Below are 13,899 nucleotides of genomic sequence, written 5' to 3' on the forward strand. Positions count from 1 at the left end.
CCAACGAGCCTTGGAGTCATCGTTCCTTCTGAAAACGATCACTGAAAGACAAAACGAATACATTCACTGCTACATCCGAAAAGTGCCCTAACTAGGCCGATGCCAGCGGTGCCCAGGCACAGGGCGCAGACTCTGGGGGTGCAGAAATGACCAGGACCAAGTTTTGGGTCATAGTTTGGGAGCGTAGTTACAGAAGCTCGCACCGGACACATAAAAGGCTAGTTAAGGCGCTGCATCCGAACTTGTCCTACACTTCTTTTCTCAATCAGATTTTTCAAAGGAAGTTTGTTAAAAAAAACATTATTTAACTTTTGTAAGAAACCTTTTAATATTTTCTTAAATGAAAAAAAGAGAATGGTGTATTTCTTACCCAACAACGATCATCTCTAACCCTTGTCTGTTCCCAAATTCGTACGCAGTGAGCAAGTCCTACAAAATTTTAAACGCTTGTGTTTATGAAATTTCCTGGAATGTTATGACTTTCAACTATTTTAACGTCTATGACTTTATTTTATTTTTGATAAATTGAGAAATATCATTTTCTTCACCTTCTAAAAAATACACAGCCATCTCATTATTTCTTTCTAACTGAACCTGTTTCTCATTACCTGCATTATCTCAATTTTGAAAGTATTATAGAAGCAGGAGTCATACTGGTGTTCCAATTCAAACTATCAAACGATAAACCTGAATATGTCTTTTGGCTAAATTTTTCTTATCAACAGACAAAGTTCAGTTCGTAAAAAACTTTTTACTACTATTGTATTTCAAGATGCAAACATACACTCTTCAAACTAGAAAAAATTCGATATTGGCAATTTTTTATAAACAAAGTAATAAATACAATAAAAAACAAACTATTAACCTGGAACATGTGATATTTTGATATACACATTTGACATCACAATATGTTTCTCATATAGTTTATGTCAAAATTTTATGTTTTAAACAATTTTGAGAACATCAAAAACAAAAACTTTTCAAATAAATATAAATTCTAAAGGATCATTTTAAACATTTGTTAAAAGTAAACTACTAATTCGGACTCTCCAGTTTTTATATTATATCATACATGCATTTAACTGTTTTTATAGATATTCGTCGGTTTAAGAAAGTTTTTGAAAAAATAAAAAATAAAAAAATAAAACATTAATTAATTAACATTTAAAAATTTATTACATTCATCCACAAACTGTCTAGAAATATTCTAATTTTTCCAATTGCTTCAATGTAAAAATTATTTTTATTTATCGTACCACCATTTTCTGTATAATGGGACTGTTTATAACCTAATTTAATTGATGTCAAATCTTTATTTCAATCAAGTGCCGCATCTTTTTTTCATGAAGATGTTGCTTTGAAATCAGATTAAATAAATTAAGTTGTATAGGATACAACTATTTCATAAACTAAAAAATAAATAATTTTAAAATTTGTCAAAAATAGTCAAAACACATTTAAGAGTTTTCCAGAAATGTGCCATTAGAAGTAAAACATTTATATGTAGTGTAATTAGATAATAACAAAATTAGTTGCCGAAGAATGTGATCCTGTAAAATAAACTGCATTTAATCACAGAATAATTACAACCAAGTATTTTCAGTTCTTCTGACTATTGAACTCGATGCGCCTTAAAAATACACAGGGAAAAAGTAATTTGTGTTTACATGAGGATATGGGTGTTTTGGTATGTTGGCGTTGTAAAAAGATGCCATTACATATGATTCTTTCTTCGCAGCAGTGAAATGAACTTCTAAAAGTAGTTGTAATTTTTCAAAGGACAAATTTATCAATACTGTAATTATTGTTTTGTAAACGAGTTTCTTTCAGTGTAGAATAAAAAGTAATGTAGTGTTAACTGTTGAGTTTACAGTAAAATAATGAAAAATAAATGGTATATGACTTTGTGTGATTGTGTTGTTATCGATTTCATGCAAAAACAGGTTCGTAAAATACGTAAAAGTTCTTTACTCACTTATACGAGTAAAACAGTACAGTATGCCAGATTTAATATTCATGCTGTTAAAAAATTACTTTTAAACAATTTAAAACTATACAGCAGCCAGCCTGGATACAAACTGTACAGCAATGTTTTCACATCCAGAAATAATATGAATTACGGAAAATTCTGAATATATAAAAATCCAAGTAATTTTCAATCATTGATTGTCTAGCATATTTTGAACCTGTAGTTGTGAAATGAAATAACTAAATCTTTTTAAAAAGTACACAAGTTCATGTAAACTTAACACGTTTATCGTTTATTTTATAGTTTCTGTAATAATTGTACTTAAAATTATATTAATAGTAATCGAATATATAGTATTTTGTATAAAACAAATTTTTTTATTTATTACAGTATACCAATTCCATTCCATATTTATTTACAAATCCTTTCTTCATTATCACTGCGATAGCGATGTTATGGCAATATTACGGATGGACTATTCTAGTAGGATTTTTGGCCATATTTTTCTACATTCCTATACAATTTGCTTTGAGTAAATTATATTCAAAACTGAGGTAATTAAGTTAAATTATAATAATAAAATAATTTATATAATTGTGATAAACCTATAAATAAAATATAGAAATAATGCATAACTTAGTGATTGTTAATGAATATGAAATACAGATATTTAATAAATATAATGTTTCATACATTAGTCGAAATCTACAGACTTGTAGCTGATGCTAGAAATGACTGAGTAACTGGAAGCATTTAACTTTTTTGCTCGAGTAATGTCCGTGGTGCGCTAACTTCTTACACAAAATGAAAGTATGTTTAGATATGATACTGTGTCTATATTTCAAAAAGGCATAGAAGAACTTCGTGTTTTATATTATTAATTTTCTTCGTTAATTTTGTTCGATAAGTTTGTTTTCGAAGAATTTTTCATATTTGAATAACATTTTTTGTGGATTTATCTTTTTTTCAGTTTTATATTAAGTGTTGAAGTTCCGTTTCATTGTTTTCCATCATTTATCGTTTAATAAATTACAAAACTTCGATATCTACAATAAAATATCTGGATAACTATATACAAATGTAAGAATATATTTACATACAGTTAGCAACAGATCACTCCTCAATTTATAAAATAAACTGAAAGTTTTCATTTACAGCTCTCTTTTGTATTACTTCATTTTTTTATAATCTGATTCTTTACTTACTTTTTTCGCTGTTTGGCATCGATTTTTATTTTTCTAACACTTGTCATAACGTGCATGTCGAGNATGTTTCAGTTGTACTTTACTGTGACTATTTTAATATTTACAATTCTCACCTTAAAATAGGTGAGAATTGTAAATATTTTAAAATTCAAAATAAACTCAAAATTTTCATTTACAGCTCTCTTTTGTATTACTTCATTTTTTTATAATCTGATTCTTTACTTACTTTTTTCGCTGTTTGGCATCGATTTTTATTTTTCTAACACTTGTCATAACGTGCATGTCGAGATTCTTTTACTCGTGTACGAAAATATAAGAATCGGAAGTGTAAAGTAATCATTAATCACAGAAAACAGAGGAAATGATTTTGTTTTTACCGTTTGCTCGAAGCATTTGCTTTAACTTCTGTCTTACGCTTATTTGCATTTTCTTCGTTTACATTCATGTGGGCCAACATAAAATATATTATTATTGTAAAGATATAGGAGAGACCGGGGCAACTTCGGCATGCGGGGCAAGTTTGTCAACCGCTTTTTTTTAAAAACAAATTAAAAGGAAACTTTGGTTATAGGTTAGGCAGTTGAGTTTTATTGGTGGCTTGTTGAGTGTAGTGTTTTTATTGTTCTCCAACAAGCGTAGTTGAATTATCAAGCAAATTTTCATTTTCGTTCAATTCCATATAATATTTTTTTTCCATTTATATTGAATTGGCAGGTTTTGTTATAATTCCATGATAACGAAAGTTACTTTTCCTGTTAGAAGGATGTAACTTCAACTTATTCACGTGGCCAGATCGTGGCTTGGCATTCTGTTCTCAGGGTTGTACTTAATGTTTCGAAATCATGACTAGCGGGGTAAGATCGGCAACATAAAGCCACATTAGAAGCAAAGGATAAAAATCAAACAGATGATAAATGAAAACATGTTTGCATTTGTTATTCATGTATATATGTCTTTGAACTTGCATTTCGTTGTAATAATATTAAATGGGTGTTGGATTTGTATTTCTTTGTTTTAATAGTGAATTCCAACTTATACATTGTTAATAACATAATTTTATATACGTGCCTATCTTGCCCCATTACTGTTGCCCCTATACCAGGGGCAACTTTAATAAAAATAATTAAAATAATTACAACTTTACAAAAAGAGAGAAGTTGCCGATCTTGCCCCTATACCCGGGGCAACTTCGTCAATTTCTCTCTTCTTGTAAAGTTGTAATTATTTTAATTATTTTTATTTCCAAACTGATTTTAACCAGTTCTATAGTAAGGTAGCATTCCAATAGACAATATGCAAAGCTTTTTTTCAGTTTACAGCAGAATTTATTACACAAAATTTAAGTAAAGCTTAACATGCCGATCTTGCCCCGGTCTCCCCTATTTATTTGATATTGGTATTCTGTCCATTGCATAATATGGACATTGCTGAAATAAGCTACTCCTATGAATTATCCTTTAAATCATTATTCTGGTGGTGATTGTATGATGCCAGCATATTTTCTTTTCCAGGGAGCAAGTGCCCAGTATAAAATATGTACTGTATCAGTTTTAAAAGAGAAGTTAGAAAAATACTAATCTTTTTTACATTTCATAAAATAATTTTTAAAAACGTTCAGATATATCGTGCAATGAATGGAGAAGTAAATGTTAAAAGCAATGTTTATATGAAGAGAATGATGCCATTTATTTATTATCACTTAACTTACTTTTAGCTAAAAAGAGAGCGTTTGTTTACAATGTCATAAAACAATTAGCGGTTTATTAACATTACCAGCAGGGGTACAGCGGGATCAACATACTTTCGGCTAGAAACAAAATTAATATTTTTGACCTTGACATCTGAAAAGTCTCTCTAATCACAAGCAATTACCATATTACAGGTTAAATCTAAAAAAAAAAAAAAAAAACATTTTATAGCAGGTTAAAATTTGATATGTATATTTTTACTTTTAGATGAATGTATAAAAAATAAATACAGATAAGGCATGTTCACCAGTTCATGAATACTTTAATAAATAGAATTGAATGGTGAATATATTTTTTTACTTCCAATAATCTTACTGTTATATAATAAATTACTTCAATCTGTGAGACACAATGTGACTATTACGTCCATCGAAAGGAATAAACTTAAGCAGATATACGCTTCATATCCAAAAATTTTCTTTTTTCCATTCACTTCTTTGGATGTATAATGTCTCGCAACATCTTACTTTGCATTGAAATGGGAGGGTGAAATTTCACACAATTTCATTGTTCTCTCACGTTTTACATAGTAGATGAAAATGTATAAACTGAATTTTATTTCTATGCATTCAATATCAATTTTCTTTCCTATTACGTACGAAAATGATGATGGATTTATTATTATTTAGGATCACATTTTTATAAAAATGATCTTGTAGATCAACAATAAAAATAGTTATACTTATTTTACAGACAGCATGATTATAAATTAGTGATAACTAAATCTGCTAAGCTAATTCAAAATGCACTTGCTTATCAGTGAATATCCACAAGAACTTTAGGCCTTGACACACTAAAACAACTACTAAAACAAAATTGTTTACTTCACCAACAGACACACTTTTACAGCAAATGATTTAAGAATTTTACTAAATGTTCACAAAATGTTCAATAAGGAAAAAAGTAAAGTAAGTAACTGGAATAAAAGAAAATAGTAACTATCATAAAATTAATTAATAAATATATAAGAAGTAATTTTATGTATGCCTCTTTTTCCAAGACTAAGTATTTAGGTTAGATTTACCCTAGGTATCCAAGATGACGACACTTCCTGTTGCCATTTTGAAGTCTATTACGTAATGATACTTACAAGGGGACCTCACGGTCTCGGAAATTCAGTTCGGGATGACACTTCACAGGTTAGTAGTATACATTGTGTCCACCGAGAAGAATTGTAAAGCGCACTAGCCAGAAGATTCTGAGGAAAAAGTCTCTAAACTTTTAAGCGTAGCTCATATACTGGTCGATTTTACATTATGGCAGAACAGCGAAATGGCTGAGTCTGTGGCGAACTCGCTTGCCACGCGTGCGATATAGGTTTGATCGTATCTTCAGCTAATCTTTTTTTTAATCATTTTGAAAATTATAACAACTTTTAAATAAAGTTAATGACCTAAAAATATTATCAATTAAATCATAAATAATTTTATTTAATTTATGAAATGACTGTTCAGCTAATTAAAATATGAATTAACGATATAAAGATAATATTTTATTTTTAAAAAGTTGAATGATTTCAAATGCATTTTTAATTAATGGAGGTAAATTAAAACTTTAATTACTATTGCCATTAAAAATTTATTACAAATTTTAAGATATTATAAGCTGTGAAGAGGTTAAACGATGTCATATTATGCATAGCAACGAGCATTACAAACCGTATATAATTACATCAATCAACTGCTGAGAAATTCCAGCAGCAATAGCAGAATTCGCTGAGGTACATTCTAGCCCTACATAGTGCTATTAAAATGACAATATTGCTGTACACGAAATTTTACATTTTCTTTTGAAGGTGCCGTCAAAGGCTGAACTGTTACGCCTACAATTTTCACATCTCAAAACACATAAATTTCTATCACATCTATACATTATTTTACACTTTTTAAAACTTAATTTACAAACGTCCTTAATATGGTGAAAGGCCTAAACTTACGACAAATTTGAAATCACTACCAATTCTGGAATCTAAACCTAAATGTAAATATTCAGATTCTAAAATTTTATAGAACTGCTTAGTTGTGCATTTTATCCAAAAATCTTCAGAATTTGTTTCTAAATTATCCATCATTAGCAAATTAATAAGAAAAACTTCGTAAAAAATTCTATTTTTTAACGATAATTTAAAAATAAAAATTATTAATATTAAGATTAATACAAATACTTATTAAACTTCTGTTAAAATTTTCGTACTTTTAACTTTTGTCACTACAAACACACCTAAAAACACGTTGACATTTTATAATTTACATAATTCATCACAAATTGTTAAACAGCGCCATCTACGTCAAATGTCACCGAGTGATCTTATTCGAGGTTACAGGACGTGCCGCCATCATGGATACCTAGGGTAAATCTAACCAGTATTTAAATTTAAAACATAATTCTATAATAATAGATTACAGGCAGCTATATTGGGTGATAAAAGATTGAACCTGTTGAACGAGATGATTGCTGATATGAGATTAATTAAAATGTACACCTGGGAATTGCCATATATCGCATTAGTTGAAAAAATCAGAGAGTAAGTAGAATTAAATACAGTAATATCTGTGTAAAACAGTACACGAATCTAACAAAAACCTGTCTAAACATAATTTTGCGTAAGAAAAAACATTTTTCAATCTTAAATAAACTGTTGAAGATTAAAAAAAATCATCAATGCAATAGAAAAAAATATTGGTGTCATTCTGGTTTTTACCCAGATTTTACTGCATTTTTCTTATCGCTATTTTGTTTTAATAATTACTTTCAAATTTCTACAAGTCGATTTATTGAATTGTTTATATTTGCAGGAAAGAAGTGAAAAAAGTACGAAATTTTTCATATGCGAGAGGAATATTAACAACAATGACATATCCTATATCAAAATTATATACTTCTCTCACATATCTTGCATTTTTTTTAAATGGAGGTCAATTAAATGCCCAAATTGTGTTTATCACTATGACTGTTTCCATATATATATTATTTAGCACTACTAGTACATTTTCACAAGCATTAAATTTTGTTGCAGAAGTTTTGGTTTCGTTGAAAAGAATTCAGGTAATGAACAATTTTGAAATTATTTTTTTCATATTTTATTAATATAAAAATTTATTGGAATATATTAATATTTAATTTAAAAATTTAATATATTATAACAATTTTTTACAAATTCATTTTTCTCATCTTTTGTTTCTTTTGCCATGGACGAAATGTACTTCTTTTGTTATTATACTTATCATGAGTTTTGCTAGACCCATGTTGGGGTTGAACAACTAGCCACAGGCAAGGCTTGTCATTTCAGACCACGCTTTGTAAACTTTCTGTGGTTTTCAAACTAACCTGAGTGAATTTGAGGTTTTCCAGGTCTTTTATTTTGTTCTAGGCAAAGATAGTAATTTTGCCCTCCCTTTTAAGATACAGGCATAGTGTAATTTTAATGGAAACGTTTTATGGCCCAGACGCCACACATTGAATTAATTATTTTCAAAAAGTAAAAGAATCCTCTGTAATTAAGAAAGTTTAATTATTTCTATTATCTTCAGGCAATTTTCCGCTTTTAGCAATTTCCCTCCCTGGGCGGCTGCCCCTCTTTTTGAATTCTGTATCAGCCGGCCTTCAAAAGTGGCTCTTTAATTCAGTAGGTGATCAGGAGGGAAAGTATAAAATTTTGTTTATAACAATAACAGTGATAATTACACCATGACTAATTTTAGTGAATGTTGACAGTAAGGTTTTGTTATCGCTATTTTGTTTTAATAATTACTTTCAAATTTCTACAAGTCGATTTATTGAATTGTTCATATTTGCAGGAAAGAAGTGAAAAAAGTTCGAAATTTTTCAAATGCGAGAGGAACGTCTCTCATATGAATGTCAGATGTTCTCACATCTCGCTTAATGTGAGAAAGCAATTATCCAAACTATTTAATTATACAGCCTATTACAAGCAAGTTATCCGTGCTAAAAATTCAGATACATATCTGCATAATCTACTGACTTTGGCTAGTTTGTAGAGGAACAGCACTATCACCTACAGGTTTTTCGGAATTTAAATATGTCCTGATTGTAAATATTCACATTCTTTTGGATAATGAATAACAAAAAATAAACGCGAGATTGATATTTTTTCTGCTGAAGTATATGTAAAATACAAGCAATTCTTTTGAATTCTGAAAAAGATTCAATAATGAACAAACAGGAATTTTTACAAAGAGTGGAATTTCATCTGTTCATACTTGGGAAATGCAGAAAAATGCAGATGTTGAGAGGAAAGTTTTGTTATTAAAGTTATATCAGTACATTTCACACTGACATAACATTAATGAGATGTACTTGCAACGTTTGACAAGAATGTGACAATTTCACTACTATAGAAAACTGTTGTAGCTATTGTGAAAAAGCCATACAATTAGTTTTTTAGTTTAGAGAGTGCGTGTAACAAAAGGATATTGATATAATTATCAATATAATGGAAGTAATGTTTACACTAATCGTGGCACTTTAAAAATTAACAACGGTTAATAAATAACTTTCTCTAAAACAACATTTATTTATGTACAGGGTTTCTTTTTAAACTGACGGTCTCAGAGACATCTGTAGAGCAATCTAACAGCCGGACTGTCGCCAAATTTGTGAGAGTGACTAAGGACAACATGGGAAAGAGATTCCGCGAAGAAAAAAGAAGTACCCAAATTCGCCGGTAGGGGTGGATTTGGCGCTGCTGTAGCGAAAAAGCTAAGAATTTGCATAACGCGCTGGTAACACCTCAAAATCCAAATTCACAATGACGTGGTCAACAGCAACGCCACGTAATTTGAGCTTAAAAGACAAGGACAAATGTCCGAAGTGCATTCTGGACATCAGCAGAGTTCAACATGCATCTTTCGTTACCTCAGCGTGCGTTGCTTGTGAAACTTTATTATTTTAACCAATCAAGCTCACTGGGTACTCTTCGTGAGTTTAGAGCCCGTAACAACCTGCGCATTTATCAAGTCTATCAATTAATGCATTGATAGACTTGATAAATAAATTTGAAGAGACAAGATCCTTAGCAGTTCGGCATGGTAGAAGGCAGAAACCGGTGTCTGCACAAGCAGTTAGTGATGTTGCGACTGCACTCATTGAAGGTTGACAGGGGACCATTGCTGGTAATAGCAGTGCCCAGGATGAGGCACGACAATTGGAAATGACACCTTTGACGGTATGGCAAGTTCTGTGAAATGTTCTCAAGTTCTATCCGTAGAAGATAAGCCGCCTGCAAGAATTAAAACCAAATGACCATGCTATACGGTTGACATTTTCTCTGACATTTCTTGCCAGGATGGAGGTGGACGATATTGGCTGTGGACAATTTTCTGGGGAGATGAGGCCCATTTTTACCTATATGGGGATGTGAACACTCAAAATTGTCGCATTTGGTCATCAGAATACCCCCAGGAGGTTCTGCAAATACCATTGCATTCACCGAAACTCACTGTTTGGTGTGGCTTTACAGCAGTTTTCATCATCGGACCATTTTTTTTGGGAACATCACTTGAACAGGACCACAGATTTGTACTGTTACTAAGAAAAAGTATCGCGATATGCTGATTAGTTTTGTCATTCCGCAATTTCAGCAACGACAATACCTGGATGAGACAATCTTTATGCAAGATGGAGCACCACCACACATTGGTGTCACGGTGCAGAATGTGTTGCGCCAGCACTTCAGTGAAGAAAGGGTCATCAGTCACCTTTTTTTCCATTTGCATGATCGCCTCGCTCCCCAGTTCTAACTCCATGTGACTTTTTCCTGTGGGGTTACTTAAAGTCCAAGGTTTATATTGGTGGTGTCCCCAACTTGATGACCTTGAAATACATTTCTCGAACTGTGATGAACATCCCTGTGGACATGTTACGTTCGGCCGTAGAGAACACGGTGATTAGGATGCAATGTGTTGTCCAGCAGGATGGTGGTCACAATGGAAGAAGGTTATTTTCTGATTAATTAAACTTTCATTATTGCACTGAAACCTCTGTCTGATTATTCATTCGTGTGTTTGTTAATTGCAACTGGATTTTATGCAAATTTTAGCTGTTTCGCTACAACAGCGCCAAATCCACCCATACTGATGAATTTAGGTACTACTTTTTTCTTTGCGGAATCCCGTTCCCATGTCGACCTTAGTCACTATCCCAAATTTGGCGACAGTCCGGCTGTTAGATTGCTCTATGAATGTCTCTGAGTACCGTCAGTTTAAAAAAAACACCCTGTATTTCAATGAGTGGTTCAATATCACGGCTTCATAAACAAACATTCCATACAAGTTCTCATGCTGATTCTCTTTTCCTGGGCAGATTAGCACGTAAATTAATGAATCACTGCTTCGGACATAATATAAACTAATGCAATGTAAAATATATAAATTGTCATCTGCCACGAGAAGAAGTTTTAAATTCAATTAGTCTTACGATGCTCATTATGAGATATAAAATAAAACAGTATGAACGACTTTATCCTGATGTTAAAAACTACCATTTTGCCTAAATTTTTTAAAACATGAAGACTTAGATATGATACATTAAGTAAGATTTTTGGCATTTTAATTCAGGATTTTCTCCTATTTCAAGAAAAACAAGAGAAAACTCTGAAAGTTGTAGATGAGAACGAAAATTCAAATGAATATGGAATATGGATGAATGATGTCACAGCTACATGGAAAAAAGTAAGACATAATTTAAATTCAATCAGTATCGGTTATGAAATGAACGACATAGTTGTTTTAGTTTATATAATTATACTAGTTTTTAATGGCTCCATTACTACATCATTGTTATATAGAGTAAAGAACAGTATAAAGAATATAAAGTCAAAGTAATCTCACTGCAACTGAATTTAAAGAAACTTTTTACTCGTAACGTCATATGCAAAGCATATCTTTTAAAATAACAGTTCAAATTAGTAACAACGCATAAAATCATAAGATTTTTTTCCGTGCCTTATTGTCAAGAAAACGAAACTTAACTAGCGAAGATGATAAAAATCGCTTGGTAGAAAATAAGCGCATCAGTACATTTGAATGGAACAGAAGTTTCTCCAACGCAAAGCAAAAAATATAAAAATGATATTTTTGTAAAAATAAATATAGTTTAAATTGGTCCTCTATCGAATCAACTAATCAAGCTAATCAAGCTAATTGCAAGCAAGGCTCGCAAGTACCTAGTTTATGTAATTTTTCTAATGAGAGCATACACGAATAGGAAGATGACATCTGTGAGAGTCCAGAACTTTTCAGCTTACAGACAAGTCACTTAGTGCAAAGCTTATCAACTAAACCTTTGTGCCTTAAAAACTGGTACAAAGTTAATTATTTAAACCTTTTCAAAAAGTCTTTAATAAATCGATGCTAAAAAAGTGTTGCAATGGCGTCTCTCAGTTTCCATGCACCAACAAAACATTCTGTATTTTTATCCGACAATGCTCGATTATTGATTACATTTTACAGACAGGACAGATTATAGAACTTTTATTATAGAAACAATTGTCACAACATAGTATACCTTTAATATACATTAACAAATAACGCCACACTAATTTTAAAATTTAGAAAATATCAGCTTTCCTACTAAATAATATGGTACTGTACTTACGTTATGATAATTTAATTTATGATATGTTATTTTTAATTTATGACATATACGATTACTTTTTTACAATATAGCTACTTTATCTGTTTAATTTTTTAAAAGGAAACTCACCCAACACTAAACAATATGACTGTAAAAGTACAACCCGGAGAATTATTAACTGTTATAGGTCCTGTTGGATCAGGAAAGGTGAATATCTCGTTATGTAGTTCTATATTTTGAATCAATGGTTCTCAACCTTTTTTGTTGATGTACTGTATTAGTCCATTAGTTGTTTCTCAAGTACCCCTTATATTTTTGTATCTAAATTTTATAATTACTGCATTATATGTATACAGCCCTTATAACTGAGCGCCGTAAAAAAACTCTGATTAATTATAAAACTAAAAGTGAATTACTTATTTTACGTAAATAATAATAAATTTAATCAGGTACATACATTTATTTATTATTATTTGATAAGTATATTATATAAAATCTTAGAAGTCATTTCAATACATGCATAAATTACATTTCTTAAAATAAATAATTATAATTAACAATAAAAAAAATTTAAATTATTCTCTAGTAATTTCTAACAAAATTTAATGGGATATTTATTGCAATAAATCTTCAGCAATTTTTTAAAAATTTGGTTCCCACATTGTTAAATAGAGATTCTAATTGTGTACTGATCTTGAACGTAATGGCTGCTAATTTATAACGTGCAGAACAATACCTGGATCTTTGAATTTTTGTAACAAACATAACGTCTAAATTTACTAAATATCAAGTAGTGTGCAGGTGAAGTGAAACGCATTGCATGATGGGGGACGATCCAGGCCTCGTTATACCCAATATCAGTAGTCCAGTAAAAACACGAAAAGCCCCAATCTCACTGAGCAATAATTATAGAATAGAATAAAAAATATTTTTCTATTCTAAAATTAATGATCGGGTAAACCGTTATTTTACTAGACTACAGGTTCACTCGGCACTAACAGCATAAATAGACGGGCAAATCAAGTGGATAAACAAATCGTTTAAACTGTTAAAAGGGAAATCAGGGTTAATACTGCGATATTTTAAAGCACGTTTTTGTAACTTTTTGTTTCTTGTGTTACTAATTTAAAGCAGATTGATTAACATACGCCATTTTATAATGAACGTTAGATGTACCCCTTCGATTTATGATTGTACCTCTAAAGGTACATGTATCCCCAGGAGAACCATTGTTTTAAATCATTTATATGCTTTGTGATATAAAGATTGTTTATAAATAATTAATAAAAATGTTTTAAAAATTTAACCATTTATCTATTTGTAATAAAATTAGTTTTATTAAATTATTATATTTAATTGTTCTTGTTAAATAATTTTATATGTT

General features: G+C 30.5%; 1 protein-coding gene across 1 annotated transcript in view; it reads left to right on the forward strand.

Moving 5' to 3' along the window:
- LOC111630211 (multidrug resistance-associated protein 4-like) overlaps positions 1-12,881 on the forward strand; it is a 45,702-nt gene extending 32,821 nt beyond the window's left edge. The window contains exons 6-10 of the mRNA XM_023374280.1: positions 2,360-2,523; positions 7,321-7,446; positions 7,718-7,967; positions 11,498-11,611; positions 12,636-12,881. Coding sequence (XP_023230048.1) covers positions 2,360-2,523; positions 7,321-7,446; positions 7,718-7,967; positions 11,498-11,611; positions 12,636-12,755 — 774 coding nt within the window. The 3' untranslated portion in view covers positions 12,756-12,881. The remainder of the gene's footprint in view (positions 1-2,359; positions 2,524-7,320; positions 7,447-7,717; positions 7,968-11,497; positions 11,612-12,635) is intronic.
- The last annotated feature ends 1,018 nt before the right edge of the window (positions 12,882-13,899 follow it).

The sequence above is a fragment of the Centruroides sculpturatus genome, unplaced genomic scaffold, assembly GCF_000671375.1.
Source record: "Centruroides sculpturatus isolate CEXI.00-Female unplaced genomic scaffold, Cexi_2.0 scaffold623, whole genome shotgun sequence".
Lineage (NCBI taxonomy): Eukaryota > Metazoa > Arthropoda > Arachnida > Scorpiones > Buthidae > Centruroides > Centruroides sculpturatus.